At 37.1% G+C, this 26,470-nt stretch overlaps 1 protein-coding gene across 1 annotated transcript; it reads left to right on the top strand.

The window, feature by feature from the left end:
* The first annotated feature begins 365 nt into the window (after positions 1-365).
* si:ch211-180a12.2 (uncharacterized) lies at positions 366-21,966 on the top strand. The gene is made up of 13 exons (XM_022669245.2): positions 366-473; positions 5,900-6,196; positions 7,448-7,747; positions 7,838-8,143; positions 10,251-10,361; positions 11,550-11,711; positions 13,213-13,503; positions 14,843-14,893; positions 15,679-15,936; positions 16,081-16,458; positions 17,812-18,081; positions 19,639-19,911; positions 21,464-21,966. The coding sequence occupies exons 1-13, from the start codon at positions 422-424 to the stop codon at positions 21,487-21,489; spliced, it is 2,775 nt and encodes a 924-aa protein (XP_022524966.2). The 5' UTR covers positions 366-421; the 3' UTR covers positions 21,490-21,966.
* The last annotated feature ends 4,504 nt before the right edge of the window (positions 21,967-26,470 follow it).

Raw genomic sequence — 26,470 nt, 5'->3', positions numbered from 1 at the left:
TTTTTCTCTTTCTATCACTCTTACAATTTCTACCTTTAATTTTCTTTCACTGAGTTCTTCTACCCTCTTTGTACCTGTTTAAAGTCTCTCTATCTTTTTCTATTTCTTTCACTTTTTACTTTTACATTCCCATTTACACGTTTTCTATCTCTTTTGTCATTTCTACCTCTCATTTTCTCTTTCTATTAGTTATCCATTTTCTTTCTACTTCTTTCTCTGTATATCTTTCCTTCTTTGTCACTCTGTTTACTCTCTCTCTCTCTCTCTCTCTCTGGGTGAGTGGTCCCTCTTGTTGGGCCTTGTTTCTGGTCCCTCGGTCACTCGAACCCGCCCCCTCTCTGCCCCGTATATAAGCACTGTGTGCCACTGTCTCAGTATTAGAGAGAGAAAGAGAGATAGAGGGGTTGATCAGTGAAACAACATGAGGTTTAAAGTCCTGCTGTGTCTGTGTGTCCTGAGCCCAATAAAGCTGGGTGAGTACTGCGTGTCTGTCTGTCTGTCAGGTAGATCAGAGCAGGTGAGAGAGTGTGAGACAGCTTCAGTCTGACGTCCGGCTGCAATCTCAATCAAATACTCAGCTTTTAATCTCACCTGGATTTGTGTGTTTGTTTGTATGTGACGTGCTTTATTTGTTCTGTATGACCACAGGACCACTGAGACGTCCTGGAGCAGTGGACAGTGTTATGTAAATCTGTCAGCAGAGACAATGCACTGTCCAATTACTGTGATCCGAATAAACGCAAAACTCTCAGACTCTCAGAACAATCCACTTTCTGTGATGAAACTTTTTTGTTGTATTGTTTTGTAGTGTTTATTGCAATAACCTGCCCAGAAACTACAGATTAAATTGCTAATATGCACCGCAATAAATACAGCTTACAAACATCTGAATAACCGTTTCCACATAGCAAATATGCCAGTGTTAAATTAACCCTTTTATTGTTATATCACCAGTGTTGGTGTTACTTACCTGGCAACCTTCAACACTGAAATGTGGTGGAAATACCACCACATGGTATGTGGTATTGACTGTAGTTTCAATTGAAAAAAAAGTTAAAAACAAGTTAACAAAATACCTATTAATTAACATTGAAATTTGAATTTAGAATCAACATAATATATTTGTCTTAAATATGATCATTATTATTATTTTATTACCATCTTATATTTTTTATATTTTATTGAACATATATTTATTCAAGTTATTTTGAATGTTGATGAGAAGTAATACTGAACATTGATTGAAACAGCACTGCAATAACAACATTAATTCATCTTTTAATAGCAAAACTTTAATTTGTTAATTTGACATTAATTAATGAGATGAGATACTGTGATCCTTTCAGAGGAACTCACCCACTCTGATGACAGTGGTCGTAAATGCAATCAGGTGTTAGTTGCCACAAGAACAAGACAAATTTAGCCATTTAATTTACTATCCAAACCCACCAGTAATCCTAGACATGTCTACACAAATATGTTTGAGTAAAATGAACATTGTTGTTTTATTCTGTAATCTACAGACAACATTTCTCCCAAATTCCACGTACAAATATTGTTATTGAGAGCATTTTTTTGGCTAAAATAACAGAGCTTTCAGACCTCAAATAATGCAAAGAAAACAAGTACGTTTTCATTTAGAAACAACAATACTAATGTTTTAACTCAGAAAGAGTTTTAATCACAGTTTTCATGCATCTTAGCATGTTTTCCTCCACCAGTCTTACACAATGCTTTTGCGTGACCTTATGCCACTCCTGGCAGAAAACGTCAAGCTGTTCTGCTTTGTTTGAGGGCTTGTCTCCATCATCCATCTTCCTCTTGATTATATTCCAGAGGTTTTCAATTATGTTACGGTCTGGAGATTGGGCATCAACTTATTAAAATGTCTGTCAGGAACCACAGGGTGACATCAAGTGACCTACAAAAAGAATGGCAAGTGGCAGCTGGGGCGAAATGCACTGTAAGAACAGTTGGGAACAGGCTCCTACATGCAGAGCTCATGTCACATAAAACTAGAATAAAGCCCTAAATCAATGAAAAGCGAAGAAGAGCCAGACTGAAGATTGTAAAAGCCATAAGGATTGGATCATAAAGGATCATCTTCTCTGATAAGCCAAATTTTCAGCTTTATTTAACACCTGGTCATCTAATGGTTAGACCGAGACCTGGAGAGGCATACAAGCCACAGTGTGCTTTACCCAGTGTGAAATTTGGTGGAAGATCAGTGATGATTTGGAGATGCTTCAGCGAGGCTGGAATCAGGCAGATTCATCTTTATGAAGTATGCATGAGTCAAGCCACATACAAGCTTATCCTGGAAGAAAACTTGCTTCCTTCTGCACTGGCATTGTTCCCCAACTCTAAGGACTGTTTTTTTCAATGCTCAATTCCACACAGCTAGGTCAGTCAGTGTGTGGATGAAGGACCACCAGATCAAGAGCCTGTCATGGCCAGCCCAATCTCCAGACCTGAAAACCATAGAAAACCTCTGGAATATAATCAAGAGGAGCTGAACTGCTTGAAATTTTGTGGCAGGAGCGGCATTCAGTCACCCAAAAGCAGTGTGTTAGACTGGTGGAGGAGAACATACCGAGATGCATGAAAACTGTGATTAAAAATCAGGGTTATTCCACCAAATATTGATTTCTGAACTCTAAATAAGTATGAACTTGTTATCTTTGCATTATTTGAAGTCTGAAAGCTCTGCATTGTTTTTGTTATTTTTACTGCAAATAAATGCTCTAAATGACAACATTTTGATTTGGAATTAATGTTGTTAGCCATGAGAACCTCAAGTTTCCACATAGTTTGCTGGCTATCCAGTGATGCACCATCAGAGGTAGCTGATTGGCCTTCCAAACTGGGAAGAAAATGGGAACAATTAGAAATACATTTAAAAATATATTAAAACTCTTAAAGTATAATATATATTTATATTTGTAAATTAAAAAGGGCACATTTAGTTCTTAAAAGTGTTGAAACAGTACATTTACTTATATACTACTTGTATATAGATATTAGTACACTTAATGCATTAAATAAATATAAATACTCACTCAAATGGATTCAATTCAGTGGGCTCCTAATCTTTCTCTTATAAAGCAGTGTTTTCAGGCCTGATACTTTTATACTGAAGTTCCTTTTGCTACTTTAACTACTCATTCAATTGCAGTGATTTTAAGATAACATACTGTAAATACATATAAAGTCATTAATCTCCTTATCACCCTGTTTTTTATCTTTATCTGTACATCTGTGTGATAGTGGATGTCCTGTCACAATCAGTTCAGAGTGTAAAATATTCCAGCGTGTTCTTGTTCTTTTATCTGACCGGCAGATATTTATTACCCTGGTTGTTGATTAATCTGATTGAGGAGACGGCGGTATGTGTACAGATTTACAGTCCTGCTTGTGTTTGTTTGTGTTTTTGCTTTCTGGATTTAATTGATTACAAAATATTGTAAATTAGACCTCAGAATCCTAATTTTTATCCAAAATTAGAGCACATGTTGTTGGTTTATTCAGCCGCTTAATCTCACTGCTTTCACGCTATTTTCTTTAGTATAAAGCTCTTCTCTGATTGGACTCTGAGGCTGTTTGAGTCCAAGGGAACACTTTGGAAAAGGTTTTACAGTCTGAGGCTGGATTTGTGACGTCAAATGTCTTTAATAAACTAATACATAACTACTGATAACAGCATAACTCCATCAGCAGTGGTAATTTCCAGACATGTTAACATTCTGGATATCAGCATACAGTACACGCTGAAAACAAGTTAGCCATAACAATAAAACCATGGATAGGTTAAACTGGCTAACACTGATAGTCTGTGAAAAATTAGAATATCAACAAAAAGTTACTTTATTTCAGTAATTCAGTTCAAAATGTGAAACTTATATATTATATAAATGTATTAAACACAGAGTGATCTATTTTAAGTGTCAATTTCTTTTATTGTTGATGATTATGGCTTACAGCCAATGAAAACCCAAAAATTTCATCTTGGTACTTTTGGCAGTGTGGGTAGTGTGGGCAGTGTTCCTAATGGAAAATGAAATCCGATATTTAATCTCCATAAAAGTTGTCAGTAGCAGAGGGAAGTATGAAGTGCTGTAAGATTTTGTGGGAAAACAAAACTGCACTGACTTTAGACTTGATAATAAAACACAGTGGATCAACACCAGCAGATGACATGTCTCTCCAAACCATGACTGATCATCAGTAAATTTTACATTTCATTTGGAAATCAAGGGAGCAGAGTCTGGAGGAAGAGTGGAGAGACACACAGTCCAAACTGCTCGAGGTCTAGTGTGAAGTTTCCTCCAATCAGTGATGGTTTAACGGAGAGACATGTCTGATATCTGCTGGTGTTGATCCACTGTGTTATATCAAGTCTGAAGTCAGTGCAGTGAAGATGCACATTTTATTTTCCAGCAGGACTTGGCACACTGCCCACACTGCCAGAAGTACCAATTGGTCTTATGCAATATTAAAATTTTCTGAGACACTGATTTTTGGGTTTTCATTGGCTGTAAGTAATTCTAATTTTTTTGAGATGCACTAGAATAGTCAGAAGGACCATTTTCTGGCTGATTGGTGTATGAAGAATAAAATTACTTTTATTTCTGTTCAAATCATAATTAAATTAGATCCACAACAAGCAACAAGTCAGATATAATCCAACAAACATTAAGTCATTGTTTCAGGGCGTGTGCAGCCGCTGTGTAATTAAACACTTAATATTAATGTGGTGCCTGTGGCCATTTGGTTGCGTAATTTTTGGCGATGTCTGTTTAACTAGTGTTGATAGATAAAACACCCTTTAGCCCTTCATCACCAAGCCTATTTTTACAGTAAGGGCTGGGATATATGACAATGTGATATTGAATACATACACTTATTATGTGTAAAAACACAACATACAGATGCTTGCAAAAGTATTCATACCCCTTGTTGTTCACAGATGCTCTCCATCCAACCTGGCTGAGCTTCAGCTGTTTTATAAAGAAGAATGTGGCAAAAATCTCAGTCTCTAGATGTGCAAAGCATCTACAGTTGTAATTGCAGTGAATGGTGGCTCCACTAAGTATTGATATGGATACTTTTGCACATCAGATTTTTTTTTTTTTTTGAAAGAAATTTTGAAAACCATGTATCATTTTCGTTCCACTTCAGACGTATGCAATACTTTGTGTTGGTCTACCCCTTAAAATCTCAATAGAATACATTCAAGTTTGTGGTTGTAAGGTGAAAAAATGTGTAAAGATCAAGGGGTATGAGTATTTTCGATTGTTTTAACTGCATAAATAGCATACAATATCATATTTTATTTATATTTTAGCTCACTTTGTGAAACTAATGAATTAAGGGTCCTTTAATCTGTACAGAAATTCTGTGTTTTTCCATTATTTTAAAATGTTCTGCATTGTAGATTAATACTAAAGTCATCCAAACTATGAAGAAATATATGGACTTATTTAGTAAACCAATTAGAATATGTTTTATATTTCAGATTCTTCAGAGTAGCACCTCTTGCTTATATAGAGACAGTTTTGCACATCTCTGCTGGATTTTCTCAGTCTCAGTTTTATGAGGTAGAGTCACCTGGAATTCAGGCTTTCAGTTAACAGCTGTGCTGAACTCATCAAGAGTTAATTACTTGAATTTCTTGTCTCTTAATAAAGTGTTTGAGAGCATCAGTTGTAAAGTTGTGAAGAGGTAGAGTTACACCTATACAGTGAATAGAACTGATAAGCATGCGAATTTAGCTTGGGCACAGTTTCACTTAGCACTTAGCAGCTAGCAGTGTGCTAGCAGCTAGCTTCTCTGTCAGTTCCTGTTCTGTGCTGAAGCAATGATCTACTGATCTACTGATTTCTCATCCTCCATCTCTCAGTCTTTTCCACAGAAATTGTTGTTCCTCTGAGCTACACGGCGATCCTCCCCTGCTCTTTCCCTCTCGAACTTCCAGCAAACGAGAAGTTCCTCGATGTTACCTGGTCCTTCAGAGGTTCAGTCATTGCATTCATCAACCACACAGACCCAGGCTTCAACCTTGACACCTCCAACCTCCTCAACGGCTCGGCTCCCCTGACTGTATACAACACCACCCCACACCAACAGGGGGTTTATGAGTGCAGTGTGAACAGCAACGGGACCGAACACTACAGCAATGTCACTCTTACAGTACTGGGTGGGTATGTGAGACCTGGCCCTGATTACAGGCCTGCAGTGCAGATATGTCATACTTGCTTGTTGTAACTCTTCAAAATTAAACTTTTTAAAAATCTTTTTTTTACTTTGAATCTAATAACACATGTATTTAACTGTTTAAAACATGAACTGATCAAACTCAGGCAGCTTTACTTAAATTTTTACAAGATTCCTAAGCATTTCAAATCATGCAAGGTGTATTTTCCCTTTATTACAATAGCAAAGACTCACAGACACTCCTTAAATCATTCTGCATGGTGCACAGTTGATGTCTCATCTACAGATTGCTAAAATAGGGTCCTTTGTTTCTATGACATTGTTTGAATGAAATTTGTTGTACACAAAAGACATTATATCTTCTGTTAAATTCAAGGTTTTCTTTGAACAGTGACCCAATGCATATATTAATATTACATATTAATACACAGCATTACATATTAAAGGAGAACCTTGTGTAAAATTGACTTTTGTTGAAGTAAAACATGATAAAAAGTTCTTACCTTTGATGAATAGGACACCTCCGTTTCTTCCACAGCGTTCAGAGATCCAGAAATGTTAACAGTTTCTCCAAACACCCTTTTTCCACCGTTATCCAGCTCAAAGTAGCTCCACATCTCCTTGCTAGAATCTGGAGAGCTTAAAAAGTGCACAAGAACCTTATTAGAAATCACTGTTTACATCCCATAACGCTAGCTTCAGCTCAGCCATCACCGAACTGAAAATAAGACATATATATACATAGACTCTGCATAGCCTGCCTCTTGGTGCCAGTTGCTATGCTATGCTGAGTCTGTGTATATATTGGGGTCTATGTTGTTTTCAGTTCAGTAATGGTAGTGCTCGGAGCTGACTCTAGCATTATGGGATGTAAACAGTGGTTTTTAATAAGCTTCTTGTGTACTTTTTTTAAGTTATTAATGCCTCGTTTTAAATGTCAGGGCTCTCCGGATTCTAGCAAAGAGGTGTGGAGCTACTTTGAGGTGGATAACGGTGGAAAAAGTGATTTATCAGGGTATCACCCAGTCTGAAGGGTGTTTGGACAAAAAATGTAAAATTTCTTGATCTCTGAAGGCTGTTGGGAGGGCCCACATGTTATCATGTTTTACTACACCAAAAGTCCATTTTACACTGGAGTTCTCCTTTAATATATTTATTTTATATTAAATAAATTGTTTGTATACATAGTGTATGGATAATTTTGCCTCTCAATATGCCTCTTCTTCTTCCTCAGCTGCCCCCTCCGTGTCTATAACTTCTCCAGAGGTGGTGTTGGGTCAGGAGAGTGTAATAGAGTGCTGGGCAAAAAGCTTCAGTCCTCCACAAATCAGCTTCTCCTGGACTCGAGCAGGGAAACGCTTCAGACCTCCTCAAAGGTCAGAGGGCATGCTGGCAGAGGACGGTCTGTATGAGGCGGTCAGTCGGCTGGTGTTCGTCCCTGAACTCCATGACCGGAACATCACTTACAGCTGTGTGGTTCAGCACGAGGAACTGGAGAAACCGCTGGTGAAGAAGTTCAAGCCAAGCATCATCAGTGAGTGATCCTTAAACTGACCTTATATCATATTCAGAACTGTTCTGAACAACATTTATAACCTCCTCTCTGCTCCCTCTCTTCCTCCAGTCCTCCCTACAGTCAGTCTCTCCATCGTTCCTCCTGCCTCTCGCTCCTCCCCCCTCACCCTCGCCTGTGATCTCAGAGGCTTCTATCCAGAGAACATCTCCGTGGTCTGGGTCCAGAACAGTACAGTCCTGCCTGAGCCTCCACTGACCCACCTGAACAGTGATGGATCATACAGAACCCGCTGGTTCCACACGCTGAGTGCGGAGGAGAGGGAGCGGGGCGGAGCCGTGCAGTGTGTGGCTCATCAGCCCCACGTTTCACAACCAGCGTCCAGCTCCATCGACCTGTCAACCATTGACCCACTGGGTATATACACCATATCACATATATATTACATATACACTACGCTATATCACATTTACACTACACTATCTCACATATATCACATATACACTACACTATCTCACATATATCACATATACACTACACCATATCACATATATATTACATATACACTACGCTATATCACATTTACAGTACACTATCTCACATATATCACATATACACTACACTATCTCACATATACACTACACCATATCACATATATATTACATATACACTACGCTATATCACATTTACACTACACTATCTCACATATATCACATATACACTACACTATCTCACATATATCACATATAAACTACACTATCTCACATATATCGCATATACACTACACCATATCACATATATATTACATATACACTACGCTATATCACATTTACACTACACTATCTCACATATATCACATATACACTACACTATCTCACATATATCACATATACACTACACCATATCACATATATATTACATTTACACTACGCTATATCACATTTACACTACACTATCTCACATATATCACATATACACTACACTATCTCACATATATCACATATACACTACACTATCTCACATATATCGCATATACACTACACCATATCACATATATATTACATATACACTATGCTATATCACATTTACACTACACTATCTCACATATATCACATATACACTACACTATCTCACATATATCGCATATACACTACACCATATCACATATATATTACATATACACTACGCTATATCACATTTACACTACACTATCTCACATATACACTACACCATATCACATATATATTACATATACACTACGCTATATCACATTTACACTACACTATCTCACATATATATTACACTATATCACACATATACTATACTATATCACATATATACACTACACTATATTACATATATACACTACACTATATCACATTTATACACTACACTATATCACATATATACACTACACTATATCACATTTATACACTACACTATATCACATATACACTACACTATATCACATATATACACTACACTATATCACATATATACACTACACTATATCACATTTATACACTACACTATATCACATATATACACTACACTATATCACATTTATACACTACACTATATCACATATATACACTACACTATATCACATATATACACTACACTATATCACATATATACACTACACTATATCACATATACACTACACTATATCACATATATACACTACACTATATCACATATATACACTACACTATATCACATTTATACACTACACTATATCACAGACACACTACACTATATCACATATATACACTACACTATATCACATATATACACTACACTATATCACATATACACTACACTATATCACATATATACACTACACTATATCACATATACACTACACCATATCACATATATACACTGCACTATATCACATATATACACTACACTATATCGCATATATACACTACACTATATCACATATATACACTACACTATATCGCATATACACACTACACTATATCACATATACACTACAGCATATCACTACATCGCATATTCACTACACTATATACAGTATAGTTCATATATCAGATATTCTATACACTATATCATAAATACACTACATTATATACACTATAATGAAAATACACTACACTTTATCCTGTCATGTGTCTACAATATACACTATATCACACATATACTACACTATATATATACTATATTATGTATACATTACACTTTCTACATTATATCATTTATACTACATTATATACACTATAGTCTGTATGCATTACGCTATATACACTATATCATATTTATACTACACTATATGCACTATATCCAATACACTACACTATACGCTACACTATATGTACTACATCCAATACACACTGCAGTATATACACTATAACTGATATTAATTAAATCATATACTAGTTTATATTCATGCATTTAATGCATTCACATGTATTTTCTATGTTCATTTTATAAGTTAACTTCTGCAGCCATATGGTTTTAAAAGTGTTTCTAACCAGTGTGTATTATTCATTCTTCTCAGTGCGGGAGCTGGTTCTGAGCAAATCAGCAAAAGCATCAGTAGCCATGATGATCATCTCACTGATCCTCGTCCTTCTGCTCTGCTTAGGCTTCTCCTGGAAGAGAAGAGATGGTGAGGAACCCGGAAAACACACACACATATACACACACATTTATAAACAAGATAGACAAGATAGTGATTGAGAAAAGTAACACTAACACTAAAGCAACACTTCATCAAAATCAAATAAAATTTGTTTAAGACCTGGAAGCTTATGTATATTTCAATTGTATTTAACCCTTGTGTGGTGTTCGGGTCTGTGGGACCCGTTTTCCTTTTTCGTCAAATGATACAAAAAAAATATTTTTTCTAACTCAAACTCATTGGCATTGGCTCATTTTTTGTGAAAAACATATATCAAAACACATTTTCGATAAACACACACTGTACACCCCCCCCCCACTACATATTTATATTACATACAGTATGTTTGGCCAAGGGCTAATAAACATTGCTTCATTTATAAATTTGAAACTAAACTAATTTTCTACTCATATCTTGAGTTTAATTCATTTTCTTTTACATTTTATTAAAAAACTAATAAAAAAAAGAGTAGCACTTTTTAAAAGAAATGTAACATAAGAAAGGTAAAGGACAAATATTAACCATGTAAGCTGTTTATATTGCTTGCAATTTAGGTGAAGCAAGCATGTGTAAAGCATTTTAATGTAAAATTGCTTAATTTTGCTGAATTAGTAACAAAGTAAACGAGAATATGAAAAAATACGAAAAATATGAACACCACACAAGGGTTAATCTATATTTAAATACAAGATAAAAGCATTAGGTTGTGCTTTTTAGTGCTTTTTTCTTATTACTTCTGGAAACTTAAGTTGATTTAAGTATGTATTTATTAAACATCATTTTAATACACTTGAAGTATATTGTAAAAACAAAAACTACACCAAAGTGCACTTTAAGCAGGATTTAATGCCACTACATATATTTTCTATTAACACAATGTTTAATTTAAAGCATATTGCCTAAACATTTATTTATTTATGGGAATACAAAGAAAGTATATTTAATGTGTATTTTTTTATAAAGTATATTAAATTGAAAATGCACTTTTAATATTCTTTATCTTGTTTGAACATACTTTTAATGCTCTTTTCACAAGGGTACTGCTCACTAACAAACCACCCCACATATCACTGAGAGAAAATGCCTAGCTGGAGATTATTCCTGATATTGTATAAACATATTCACTCACTGCATATTATTGTGCAGTAAAAAATCTGTTTCTGTCTCTCTCTGCAGAGAAGCAGAAAAGCCTGAGTATTTCTGCGATCATTCTGCCCCCGCAGTTGGTGGTGGGCCGGAAAGGCCGGGTCACCATCAGTATAGAGGGCAGGAGAGCAGACCGGGTCCAGACTGTGTGGTTCCTCAACAACATCCCAATAGCAGACACGTCTTACTCCGGTAATGACTCTTACTGCGTCAGGACACAGGGTTAAAGGGGGCCATTATTACTTTTTTTAATCATGCAAAAGATAAAATTCTTTTTAGGAAGGGTTTTTGTTTTTTTTGGTACACTATTTTATTTTTAAACTTTTAAAGAAACCAACTCAGATTGCCTTAAAGTGATAGTGAGATAAGTCAAGTGTACAGAAATAGCTATTTTATTTATTACTCAAACCCACCACTAAACCTATACTTCTATCATAAATCAGTGGAAGATCTAAACAAACACAAAAATAGCTTCGTTACTCCTATTTCATTTCAGCCGGTTTTCATTCTGGCTTCTCGTCATTCAATAAAACCCCTATCCAGATAAATTTCTCCATCCAGAGTGAATCTGATTGTGATTGGATGTAGAGAAGTATAAACAAATACCATTCCGACTCCCTATTGGTTTATACTGTGATCCATCACACCCCCACCCCACCCCCCCCCCCCCAAAAAAAAAAACCCACCACTCCAGCAAGAACATAGCAGACATATGTAGTCTAGTATGAAGATGATCCTGCAGAGAGTCAAGAGAACTCCAGACAAACTCCAGCCCAAATAAACTTTACCTTTAATATATTTACATTCTACTAAATAAAATATATTCATTTACAATCAGCATATATTCAGCTGAAACACTAGAGAACAACCTAGTGCATGCCACATTATATTATCAACATTAACATTTTAATATTTTAACATTATAGTCATTATGGCTTTTAGTAAAATGTGTTTTGGGGAGGGGAGGTGCACTATAGGACTCTGTGGGCGTGGCCTAAGCTTTTGTCCTTAATGGCATTTTTTCCCAATTTTAAATTACTTTTACTTTTATACTTTAAGTAGTTTTGAAACCAGTACTTTTAGACTTTTACTTAACCTATTAACATACAGGCCTTGACCTGTATATGTGCTACATATTTTTTTCATGCAGTGAAATAACTTATTTTCATTCTTAAAATGTGAGGGTTTGAAATCTCCTATAGGACACTTGGAAAAGCTGCATGTTTTTCTAACTACTCCACTTAATAATTCCAGATCAGTAACAGGAATCAACTCAAATTCTAATATTTTAAAATGATTTATTCATTAGGTTTTGACATAATTAGATTTACTTAATTATTTAAAATATTTTCTGTTACTATTAAAATTATGCTTTTCAATAACGTTCCTTATCAAACAAGAAACATTTTTATGTAATGGCTGAATAGAAATCCTCAGAATTTAGTGGTGTAATGTCAGGCAGAAAGAGTAAAAAGCTTGAGTTGATATTTCAACTTCTACAGAAGTATTTTAAACCCTGTTATCTTTTAGTTTATATACTGATATCCCATGGCCATGGCCTTTGAAATGTCAGTAAATTTATATCAATAATTATTCATAAATTTTAGAAAATCAGTGCAAAAGCTACATTTTAAGTGATCGTTGATCAAAAATACAATTTTCTTACACTATGCTCATTTTTATTTTTTCTTAGAAAAAAAAAGCTTGAGTCCGTCGTACTCCACAGGTCACACCCCCAGGATTTCCCGTGTGTCTCTAGTGTCTGAAAAATCCTCCCTGCTTCCAGCCACCGCTCCGGGGTACTACAAACTGCACACCCGGCATCCTCTGCTCTCCACCGGCCCCATCAAACAGCTCCTCTCCTCCTTCACCTTCATCCCCAACCTGTCCATCCACAAGGGGGCGGTGTTCAAATGCCAGATATCCTACAAAGGCAAAGACAAGATAGTGATGGAGAAAGTGTCTGACAAGTTTACCATCCTGGGTAAGAGGCTGTAAAAAGTGAAGATGGACAAAAAGCACTGATATAAAAGCCTGATATACAGTACATATATGGTACCATTCAAAAGATTAGAGACACCTTCTCTTTCAATGTTTTCCTTATTTCTTTATTTAATGTATTTTCTACATTGTAGATTAATATTAAAGACATTAAAAAACAAATAAAGGACACATATGGAATTACGTAGTAAACAGTCTAAAAAAAAGTGTTCGTCCTCCACCTGATCAATCCCCTGATCTAAACCTGATGAACTGAGATGGTGATTTGAGGTGATTGAATTGGGATGAGCTGGAGCTTCACAGCGTGAAGGAAAAGCAGCAACTATTGTTCAGCACCTCCAGGAACTCCTTCCTTCAAGACGATGAGAAAACTATTCCAGGTGACTCTCCCTCATGAAGACACAGAGATTAAAATACCAAGAAAAAAAAAAATTTAAAATACCAAGAAAGTGCAGATCTGTCCTCAAAGATAAATGTGCTACTTTAGAAAAATCTACAGTATAAATAAAACATATTCTGATTTGTTAAACACTTTTCGTGTTCCTGTAGTGCTTTATTATATTCTTCAATTTTAAATTTACAAAGAAGAAAATAATAATAATAAAAAAAAACATTGAATAGGAAGAGGTGTGTCCAAACTTTTGACTGGTACTGTAACTTCAGGTTGAGTGGGCGGGGCTTCTGTTAACTGCTAGAGATATGTTATCTGTAAATGTGGTGATTTTTTTGGGAAAAATTAAGAGTCCACTTCAGTTTCTGAATCAGTTTCTCTGTTTTTGCTTTTTATAGGTTTATGTTTGAGTAAAATGAACATTGTTGTTTTATTCTATAAACTACAGACAACATTTCTCACAAATTCCAAAAAAATAAAAAAAATGTCATTTAGAGCATTTATTTGCAGAAAATGAGAAATGGCTGGAATAACAAAAAAGATGCAGAGCTTTCAGACCTCAAATAATGTAAAGAAAACAAGTTCATATTCATAAAGTTTTAAGAGTTCAGAAATCAATATTTGGTGGAATAACCCTGGTTGGTTTTTAATCACAGTTTTCATGCATCTTGGCATCATGTTCTCCTCCACCAGTCTTACACACTGCTTTTGAATAACTTTATGCCTTTAATCCTGGTGCAAAAATTCAAGCAGTACAGTTTGATTTGATGGCTTGTGATCATCCATCTTCCTCTTGATTATATTCCAGAGGTTTTCAATTTGGTGAAATCAAAGAAATTCATCATTTTGTATGTGGTCTCTTATTTTTCCCGAGCTGTATTAAAATGTGGTTATTTATGTGTGTGCTTACTGTGTTTGTTTGTTTGCTTAGCCCTGCCTGAAGTTTCAGAGATTCAGCTCTCAGAACCCAACGAGGTAACAGGTATGAACCCCCTGGTCCATTTTTTAATCCAGAGATACAGGGGTTGGACAGTGAAACTGAAACACCTGGTTTTAGACCACAATAATTGATTGTGGTGACGGACAGTTCTGGTGGAAACAGGAGAGTTGAGGTGCACATTGAATTCTGCGTGATTTGATCAGCCGTGGTTTTATGTTTTTTGGATACAATCCGGGTTAGCACACAAACATCCCTTTCAGACAGCTTCCTCTTACAGCATCCACAGTTAATCCTGTTGGATGTGGTTCGTTTTTCTTGGTGGTATGCTGACATTACCCTGGATACCGTGGCTCTTGATACATCACAAAGACTTGCTGTCTTGGTCACAGATGCTGCAGCAAGACGTGCACCAACAATTTGTCCTCTTTTAAACTCATTCATAATTATCCACACCCATAATGTTGTGTGCATTGAAATATTTAGAGCCGATCTGTGCTTTTACTCTGCTAATTAAATCTTCACACTCTGCTCTTACTGGTGTAATGTGCAATTAATGAAGATTGACCACCAGGCTGCTCCAATTTAGACATGAAACCTCCCACACTAAAATGACAGGTGTTTTAGTTTAATTGTCCAACCCTTGTAAGTAATTTCAAAACTAATCCCAACTGTGCTTTCTACAGTCAATATACATCACTTTTTATTTATTAGTTATTATTTTTACTATACAGTATAAAGTTTTATTATAAATGAGAAGTCTCTCAGTCTATGAACAGAGAGCTGGCACTCCTCACACCCTTGTTGTAGTAATTGTAACTCATTCTCAGGTATCGTCACTCTGACTGTGACGGCGTCCCACTTCCATCCGGACGTCATCACCTTCCGCTGGTTCTGCGAGGGGGGCGAGCTGTGCCCGGTTGCTGCCCCCCCAGGCCTCAGTGCTCCTCGCCCAGATGCCCAGGGCTTCTTCTCAGCTATGAGCCAGTGCAGACTGCCCAAAGCCGAGCTGGAGAGAGGAAGAACCACCGTCTGGGTCACCATCCACCACATGTCCCTCAAACAGCCAATCACTCGCAAGACCAGAGGTGAGAAGGGGCAGTGGTGGGGGTGGGGGGGGGGGCAGGGGTGGGGGGGGGGGCAGTGGTGGGGGCGGAGGGGCAACAGGGCTGTTATGGAACAAGTGAAAGTGACTGAGCGCTGATACAGTACTTTTTCCTGTGTTTACCCAGGGTTCATAAAGAGGCCTACCGTCTCAGAAATCCACTGCACTCCATCTTTCCCCGACCAGGGACCTCTGACCCTGACCTGCGACATCTCAGACTTCTACCCTCCTGATGTCTCTGTTAAATGGCTGAGGAGAGGAAGGAACGAGGGAGATGAGCAGGAGGTGGAGGAGGCAGGAGCAGAGGGGGAAGAAGGAGTTAAGGGGGCAGCAGAAGTCTGGGGGCCGATCCAGACTCAGCCGAGGGCGTTCCGGGCCACGGCTCTCCTGAAGGAGGTGGAGAACGTGCTGAAGGAGATGGAGGAGGGTGGAGAGATCGTGTGCAGGGTGGAGCACTGTGCACTACAGGAGCCCGTGGAGAGAGTCTGGAGGAAAAATTGCATGGGTAATTTTCCCTTAATTTAGAAAAGCACCAATTTAAAATTCAAATTTAAAACATACTGCTTAAAAATACATTTTATGGAAATACATAGAAAGTATATGTAACGTGGGTTGACTCTCCTTAAATAGGAGAGGAACAGGTGTTGCTAATTGCCTGTAATCAGAGTGTAGTGGTTCTGGGTTTCCCTCTGGTGGCTGGGGGTGGCATAGCAGTACAGTATATTTAATGTGTATTTTCATAAAGTACTTTTAGTATTCTTTACCTACTTTGAACATATTTTAATGCTTTTAAATGTACATTCTGTAGGAAAAGAGAGCAAACTTGTGAAATGGCTAGAGCAGTCCAATTCCAAAACATCACAGAGAGTAGTCTGCCCCGCCCACCCCTTCCCAGACACGAAGCTACGTCGGGTTGCCGAATTCAGCAGGCTGAATCTACACAATCTACACAACGTTTAGACTAGTAGGAGAGGCAGAGAACTTAGAGTACGAGCGAGAGGAGAGAGGAGAAATACAGAAACTCTTCTATCACCCGCATTTAGCGTTACATTGACTGTATGTTACACGAGGGGACTGCATGTTACACGAGTGAGCTATTGGCGGCCTGAGGGACAGCTCTGCGCTAACCTTGCTAAACTATCTATCTTACTCAAGTAGCCTCTGCCTTTTTATCGCAGCTGAACACAGACCACTAATATGAATGCTAACACTCAATTTTTTAATTAATTTAAACACCAGTGCCTAGTAAGCTAACCTGGTGGTGGTGATAAATTAACTTACCTGATTGAATTAGCTAGCTAGTTAGCTTACCTGTTCAAGAGAAAAGTAGCAGCTCTGGGTCGGTCTTGTAGTCTTTTTGAGCTCTAAGTCTCCAGCGTTCGAACTCACTGCCAATATTCACTCTTGTTATATTCCTTCCTTGTTCACTGAGCTTTTTTAAGACAGTTTAAGCTGTGTAGCAGCTGAGGTTTAACTGAACCAGCCCTGCTAGATAGCTCCTTTGCTGCAGCGCGGATCGCTGTAGCATAGTGTTACGTGCTGGCAACCTCGGGGGCGGAGTTAGTGTTGGGGAATGAGCAGCAGGAGGAGTCAGAGGACAGAACTAACACTAATTAACACTTAAAGTTAACACTTAAAGCGGAGTTAACATTTAAATTAGGAACGTACTGCTGAAGCCCTGCTGAAAAGAGCTGCCAGTGCTTTCACTCAACATGTTTCCTTAATATCTGCTGATACATCCTGATCATTTTATCATTTACTACTGAAAATAAGTTACATATTGGTCCTTTAATAATAGGCCTACTTCCTTTTCACAATGCTTGGCCTTCACTCTCTCTCCTTTGTACTTTTCCTACAGTGGCTCCCTCCATCCCTCTCTCTCTGTCTGTGAACTGGAGGAATGACGGGGTTGGCGTGTTCTCCCTGTGCATGTCCGCTGGTGTCCCTCACCCTAAGATGCTCTGGGCTGCTGGCGGTTCCTCTCTAACACAGCTGATCTCCAGAGAGAAGGAGAAGGAGGCTGAGAGCGGAGCAAGGGAGCTGCTGAGCGTCTGTGCTCTGGTGAAGTCAGAAGGACCTCAGAGATCAGAGCCCCACCCACACAGTCGCAGGAACGGACATCTAAACGGTGAGTTCACTTTAAAAAGGACAAACAGAGTCTTCAAGATAAACATCCCACAGAAATGGACTAAATGTTTGACAGCAGGGAAATAAGTGGAGAGCGAGTCTGTACACAAAGCTAAAACCGTCCCGCAATGTTCCTCAGACTAGTCTGGTGAAACACTTCCTTTACACGGCTTTACCCCGTATCCTAAGGGGCAGTTTCCCAGACAGGGATTAAGTTTTTTCTCTGACTACACAACATTTTGAAAAAAGATTTTCCACTGAAATAAAAAAAATACAAAAAATACAGCTGTATAAACAATTAAGAGACCACTTCAAAATGATCAGTTTCTCTGATTTTTCAATTTATATAAATATGTTTGAGTAAAATTACAGAAGGCATTATCAATCATACTGGACAGCTCAGTGCAGTGGGTGGACATTATTGTGACTGGCTGTGTCTGGCTAGAATTGTCCATGTGAACACACAAACTTAAATTCTTACAATTACAGTTATATAGCCTTTCGGACACTCAAAGCACTCATCACACACTGGTGAGAAGCGGCAGCCAATCACACACAGTGTACTCTCAACCGGAAACAACCGTCCACCTGGAGGACTGCATTGGGCACTGAGGAGCTGACCCAGCACAGGCTGCCAATACATATCTAGGCATACAGTCACACACCAGGGATATCAAATTTTCTAGATACCTATGTCCCATGTCAGTGTACACTATATGCTGGCCAACAGCTAATTAACAATCTAGCTTGCTAGGTTAGGGTATGTTGTTTCCCAGATGTCCAGCTTTCCAGACACCTTGACTGTCCAAAACCAGCTACCAGCATGTTCTGGGTTTGAGCTGGATTCTTTTTTTAGCTGTTTAAAATCTTGACAATCAGAGAAACTGGTTATTATTTCGTAAATGTCCTTTTTTAACTAACACAAATTATCTCCATGAGTGAACTAGATATGAGCAATTTGATTGATAATATTACGAAACAAGGAGTTCTACTGTGTTTCAATATGATTTAATCATAATTAATATGATTAACAGGCCAGGATTTCTATCAATTTTCTGCCTGACATTACACCCCTAAATCTTGAGGATTTCTATTCCATCATTACATAAAAAGCTTTCATGTTTGATAAGGAACGTTGCTGTAATAGAAAATATTTTAAAATATTTAAGTAAATTTGCTAATGTCAAAATATAATGAATAAAATCATAAAATTGTCTCTTTCCTGAAATTTTTCCTAAATACAAATCAAACAGTTAATGTCCTTCAAACCTTTAGTTTCATCATGTTTGTCTATTTTTTACGTCTATTTTCAAACCTGCAGAATTTGGGTTGAGTCCTGTTACTGATCTATTATTGAATTAATAAGTGAAGTAGAGAGAAAACAGGCAGCTTCTCCAAGTGTCCTGTAGGAGATTTTTAAAGTCCTCAAATTTTTAGAATTTAAATAACTTATTTAATTTTACTGCAGAAAAAAGGGTTCTGTATCACCTACACCTGTATCCCGTATACAGGTCAAGACATTTCAAGATGTTAAAAATTGAAGTGATCTGTTTCTCAGGCTCTCAGTTTCCTGTGTTCTGTAATGAAGTGGAGAATGGACACACTGATCTGAGGGAAAGAGAACAGGAGAACCACACGGAAACAGCTGAAGAGAAATGGACACAAACCTCAGAGGCAGAAACTGAAGATGGAGAGACAGAACCGGAGTTCTCCTACATAAACACGGTGAACGTGAGGAGAGAGGGGCGGCGGGGGGAGAAAGAGCGCCTTCGAGTGGTTGTGGAGATAACCCATCCTGCACTGAGCCTGCCTGTGTACCGCACCTGGACAGGTATCCAGTACACCGCTAACACACACTCTTATTACATGAGACAGTTTAACAGAGCAGACTCTAGCATCACCCGAACATTCAGATCCTAAAGGTAGAAATCAGGAGTCTGCGATTAAGTTTGGCTGCAGGCCAGATATTTTCCAAGCCATTACGGTGTGGGTCACAAAAAGAATTTTTGTTTAAATATGCTATATATATACTAACAGATTTATGCTTTATTTATTATTATCATTATGCTTTCATCAGATGTTTGAAAGTAAACTATGATCATACTCTTTAAAAGGTACAATATAATGTATTAAAAAAATAGAATTCTATGAAATAGACTTTTAGTTTAATGTAATTCAATATACTTCTAAAATTCTTATTTCCAAATATACTTTTGTACATTTTTAGCAAAGTGTTTTAAAAACCGCCGTTACAGTAGTTCACTTGAAGTACAATGTATAATGTAACTTTTTAGAAAAAAAAATTAATTACTTCTAAAAAAAAAGGAAATTGGTAAAACTAAAAATTGTAGTGCAGTATATTAAAATATATTTTTATACCCAATGATGTATACTAGATGTGTGCTACTTACATAAGACAGGAACAAGAAGCATATTTGTGCTCTAATGTAAATAGATCAAATATATTTAACATCAATTCTTAGTACATTCCTAATATACCTGGTGTATAATAATAGTGATACAGTTGGAATACTCTTTAAATGTATTATTTTACTGTTAGCATATGTAAAATATGGGGTTACATACATGAAGTAGTATGTTTAAATGTTACTTAAGTATATTTAAAATAGTTCCATTTTAGTACAGTTAAGTATAATTAGCACAATTTAAGTAAGACTTTTGTACTATTTTGTTCCATTTTAGCACTCTTTAAATATATTGATGTGGCTACAAGAACACTTTAGTGCACTATAGCATAATAATGCTTAGTATAATTTAATCTACTTTTTTAATTTAATCTACTACTAGGGTCCCTCTGCAGTGCATAATGTCACTAAACCATTCAAGGAATCGAGAGGAATTTTAGTATGTAAAGTGGTGCAAACCTAAACTTAACACCTGTGATCATATGGGCATAAATATATTGCTTAACACTCCTGGCAACATAAACAAATAAAGGAACTTCACAAAAGTGTGATCTGCTGCACAAAGAAGGGGTGTGATTCTAGAAGTGATGGAATGGGTGAAGTCGAGAATGCTGATGCTCCACCTCATCTATTGCTAATACGATATAATTAAAGCTCATTATGCTTGGAGGAGAACCCTTACTGCTAATGTGGGTGTACTTTAGTTGTTAAATATGTAGGTGACAATAAAAGTGACAAGGCATTCAGCATTCATAAACTACTGAGCCAGTTAACCTATAAACAGATTAATCCTTTAAACAGATTATTAAGTTCATTAAGCCAGATTTCTCAGTTCATTTGTGCATGATATTCAGGCTGTTTAATAAATATGTTAATATTTTTAATACTTTTTATTCTTCTTTCCAGTCATTTTAAAGTATTGTTTATTTAATTTGCTTCTTTTCTCTTTTTTTACAGAGCCTGACGAGGAAGTATCGTCCTAATGCATCAACATTAAAATGTTTCTCCATGTGTTTATTTATACTGAATATAAAATTATTATTATCTAAACCTATTTTTTTAACTTTACCATTTAGCATTTTCATTTTCTTTTTTTTTCAAGTATAATGTTCCAGTTTTCCTGCTAATAATGTAACTTCTGTTACAAAAGTACCAGTAATGAAGTGAGTCTTCATAAAGCCTCCAGCGTTTGGACTGAAGAATGTTGAGAAGCTCAGCAGCTTGGGTTCCTCCCCTGCTGAAATGTTGTGGCATGTTGAAGGAATTTATTTCCTTCAGCAATATTTAAAATGACTGTGAGGATACAGTGCAGAATATCAGATATGCAGATATCAGATGTATTATGTTGTTTTGTACATAATGGTATAAATTAACACAAATTAACTCTGTGATATGTTGTCTGTGTAAATAAACTGTCTACATTTGCTACCTATCTAGCTAAAATAAAACTGTAACTACAAGTTGACTCAGTGTTCTTTGTAAGAACAGACCAATTATCCTGTGTTGTGTTAAAAATACATATGCTAAGATAATGAATGTTGTAGCTGATTGTTGTTTCCTTTTATATTAAACAACTTTTTGTGTTAAACAACTATAGACCTGTTTCAAATCTTCCTTTTATAGCTAAGATTATTGAGAAAATAGCTTTTAATCAAATCAGCAACTTTTTGGACACCAACAGATACTTTGACCAATTTCAGTCCGGTTTTAGATCTAACCACAGTACTGAAACAGCTCTTATTAAAGTGTTAAATGATATACGGCTTAATACTGACTCTGGGAGAATGTCAGTCCTGGTATTATTGGACCTTAGTGCAGCATTTGACACCGTTGATCACAGAATATTATTGGACAGGCTGGAGAACTGGGCAGGACTGTCTGGAACTGTCCTTAATTGGCTAAGGTCATACTTAGAGAACAGGAATTATTTTGTCACTATAGGCAATTTTGAATCAGACAGGATACCATTGACATGTGGAATCCCCCAGGGGTCAGTTCTTGGACCTCTCCTGTTTAATCTTTATATGCTGCCCTTAGGCCAGATGTTACAGAACAATAACATTAATTACCACAGTTATGCAGATGATACACAGATATATCTGTCCCTCTCTCCAGATGATTTTAGTCCTATAGACTCATTATGTCAGTGTCTGGACCACATAAATAATTGGATGAGCCAAAATTTCCTACAATTAAATAAAGACAAGACAGACTTCATAGTGTTTGGTTGCAAAGAAAAGAGAATTAGCGTTAGTGAACATCTCCATACTCAGGGTCTAAACACCAAAGACCAGGTACGAAATCTTGGTGTTATAATAGACTCAGATCTCTCCTTCGCTAGTCATATCAAATCCATCACAAAAACTGCTTTTTATCATCTTAAAAATATAGCTAGAGTCAGGTGTTTGGTGTCTCAGCAGGATCTAGAGAAGCTGATGCATGCGTTTATTTCAAGTAGAGTGGATTATTGTAATGGCCTTTTAACTGGACTTCCTAAAAAGTGTATTAAACAGCTACAGCACATTCAGAATGCTGCTGCTAGAATTTTAACTAGGACTAAGAGAACAGAGCACATCACTCCAGTCCTAAAATCTCTACACTGGCTTCCAGTTATTTACAGAATAGATTTTAAAGTGCTGCTGATAGTCTATAAATCACTGAACAGCTCTTGCCCCGAATACATTACAGATCTGTTTAGAGAATATAGACCCACTAGATCTCTTAGATCTATGGCCAAGGGTCACTTAGTTGAACCCAGAGTCCAGTCTAAACATGGAGAAGCTGCTTTTAGTTATTATGCTGCATATAACTGGAACAGACTTCCAGAAAGTCTTAGAAATACCCCAAATGTAGAACTGTTCAAATCCAGGTTAAAAACTCTACTTTTTTCTCGTGCTTTTAATTAAAGCAATTTATTTCATTTTATTTTATAACCTAATTTGATTTTATTTTATTTTTTGTTATTAATTGTTTATTTTTTGCTCTTTATTTTTAATTTGTTTTTTAATTTTTAGAAATGTTAATTGTAAAGCACTTTGAATTGCCACAGTGTATGAAAGGTGCTATATAAATAAAGTTGCCTTGCCTTGCCTTGCCTATATATTTATAGTACATTTAGGAAAGGCCCATGCTTTCAGATGGTTTGTAGTGTTATGTAATGTTCTGTAGCACACAACAGCAACCTAGAGGTTTGATTAAATAAATTATTCTCGGGCGCCGAGTGGTCCAGCGGTCTAAAGCGCTGTCAGTATGAGCGGGAGGTTGCAGGTTTGAACCCCCACTCATGCAGCTTTGCCATCAAGCTGCTGGAGCTCAGAAGGAGCACAATTGGCTCTGCTCCCTCCGGGTGGGTAGATGGCGCTCTCTCCCCACATCACTCCTAAGGTGATGTCTGCAGCACAGGGCGTCTGTGAGCTGATGTATCAGAACCAAGTCGCTGCGCTTTCCTCCGAGCCTTAGCGCTGTGATGCTACTCGGTAATGCTAAAGCATCAGCAGCAGCTCAAAAAGATGCGGTGGCTGACTTCACATGTATTGGAGGAAGCATGTGTTCAGGAGGTCTTCACCCTCCTGGTGTGTTGGGGCATCACTAGTGGCCATGTGAAGTGGGGAGAAAATGGGAAAAAATGAGAAATAAAATTATTTTAAAAAAAATTATATTTATATATATATTCTTAATTTAAATTTTATACCTAGCTTATACGAATCAACATGAGTTAGGCCCCATCATTTATTGCTTGTCATTAGCCATGAAGAATTTGGCAGAATGTGGTTTATACTAAAGTGGTGTGTGCCGATTCCCATATTACACTCAGCAACCGGGGTTTGGCACAAGTGGCTTGGGCCTTTTGTCATATTACACTATGTTTCTAGGGCAGATAAACATGAACTTATAGCAACTTTGCCAAATGCCAGGTGTTGGCTAGATGGATTGCTATGATGGATGGATGCTTTTGGGATGAGTTGGGATTGAATGTATTTGTTGTATGAAAATATTCTGCTTTTTTTCATTTGAGTGTTTACAATTGGTGAATGGCAAATGGTTATAAATACACTGCCTGATACCTGTCACACCTTTTTTTTTTAGAGTTTTGAGATTTTTTTTTGTTGAGTTTTAGGCCTGTATTTTAATTCACATCATTCACAATCAGATGACCAATTTAGTGTCATGCAGCCACGCCCTTATCTCTGGGTCCAAGTCTAAGGCTACGGTCACATTACAAGCCACATTGCATAAATCCATTTTTTTTTGCCAGGATCAGATTTGGCTATTTTGATGGTTCAACTACAAAAAAACTCATATTAGAGAGACGAGAGACTCGTAGCTTTATAAAGGCAAATGGATGCGTTTGTTAGCATAAGGCCAGGTGGTTTGCTTTTGCTGTTTTTTTGCAGCTATAGCTGCATGGCTGCAGCAAGAGATGGGTGGGTACGAGAGAGAAGCACGTAGCGCTAATGCTATTGCTAATGAGTAAAAGCAAAAAGACACATGAATTCAGATTTGACCGTTTACATTCATGTAGCATGTCCATGGATCGGATACATATCTGATTTAGGAGCAGAGTGATGGTAGATGTATCCAATCGGAAACTGGCTGGGGTGATTCCAGCAAAGACTGGCAGATAGAACACGGGTGGATTTCAGGCAGCCAGATAATACCTTTTTTGTTCCATTTAACACCACTTTAAACTAATTCACCACTGTGGTGTCTGTACAATGGTTCCATTGGTGATTTCAGAAGCTCACCTACACTTTCCTCCAGCTGTGGTGGCGGCTTCAGCTACAGACAGAACCCAGCTGTGGCCTTATATGTACTTCTATAACACTAGTGGTCACCAGAGTTAATCTTTGGCTGCGATACTGAAGCTAACCTACAGGAAATGTCTCACTTTTCTGTATGTGTGACAGAGAGAGAGAGAGTGGCGGGTGGGTGGTGTAGTAGGCAGGTGTGAGATGACAGCAGTGATGAGACTTATTTTACCCCACGCTGAAGATAGCACAGCTATGTCTCTGTATGTCAGTATATGCAGGGTGTACCGGTACATGTTTTAGGGCTGAGTATGAATCATATTCTGCCCAGTTCCTCATAGCTTCTATAGCCCAGTCGTAGCCAACGCTGCCATACATTAGCTAAAATCTTCTCAGAACTCAGAACTGGTAAAACTGGAAGTTTAGAGGTTTAGATGTCTGTTTCCATCCACCATCACTGTAATCTATTCTATATCCCGAGTGGGTTGGTTTCTTTAGAATGGGGCATTTTTACCAATTTCACACTTAAGATCAACTTTATTCAGAATTCCCCTCAAGTTAACAAGCTAGAAACTGAGCATTAAAGCAGAAATAATACTGCTCAAAATGTGTTTCAATGTGTTTCTTTTTTTTCTAATGATTTTTTTACATGGTAAATGTAATATTTAAGACTATATTAAAGATATTCAGGAACACATGCAGAATTATTCAGTAAATAAAAAGTTGTGTGTGTTTTAGAGTTTAAATTCTTCTAAGTAGCACATTTATCTTTGAGAACAGATCTGCACACTCTTGGTATTTTAATCTCAGTGTCGTAAAGAAAGGAGTTCCTGGAGGTGCTGAACAATAGATGCTTTCCAGCTCATCCCAAATCACTTTAAATCACCATCTCAGTTCATCAGGTTTAGACCAGGAGATTAATGTGGAGACATAATTCCATATGTTTTCCTTTAATTGTTTTTTATGTCTTTAATATTAATCTATAATGTAGAAAAAAAATTAGCAAGTAAAGCAAATAAGGAATTAAGAATATGTCTGACTGACTGTATAAAATACTACTTGTAGTGAAGCTCTATTTCTAGGATACAGTTGTTCAAGGGTTGAGGTTTACGTCTATATATATAAAAGCATGTCTCTAAAAATAAAGGCAACAAAAGGTCTAGAGCCTCTGCTGCATGATTGCAGTAATACAGTATCCCTGTATATTTCAGTAAAA

Source organism: Astyanax mexicanus, chromosome 15 (genome assembly GCF_023375975.1).
Source record: "Astyanax mexicanus isolate ESR-SI-001 chromosome 15, AstMex3_surface, whole genome shotgun sequence".
In the NCBI taxonomy this organism is placed as follows: Eukaryota; Metazoa; Chordata; class Actinopteri; order Characiformes; family Acestrorhamphidae; genus Astyanax; species Astyanax mexicanus.
This window is presented reverse-complemented; position numbering and strand designations above follow the sequence as displayed.

Excerpts from the sequence above, each read along its gene's own strand:
- si:ch211-180a12.2 (XM_022669245.2), top strand. The coding sequence starts at position 422 with ATGAGGTTTAAAGTCCTGCTGTGTCTGTGTGTCCTGAGCCCAATAAAG. Across the intron at positions 11,712-13,212 it reads AGCAGACACGTCTTACTCCG|AAAAAAAAAGCTTGAGTCCG; the intron begins GTAATGACTCTT and ends ATTTTTTCTTAG. Across the intron at positions 14,894-15,678 it reads AGAACCCAACGAGGTAACAG|GTATCGTCACTCTGACTGTG; the intron begins GTATGAACCCCC and ends ACTCATTCTCAG.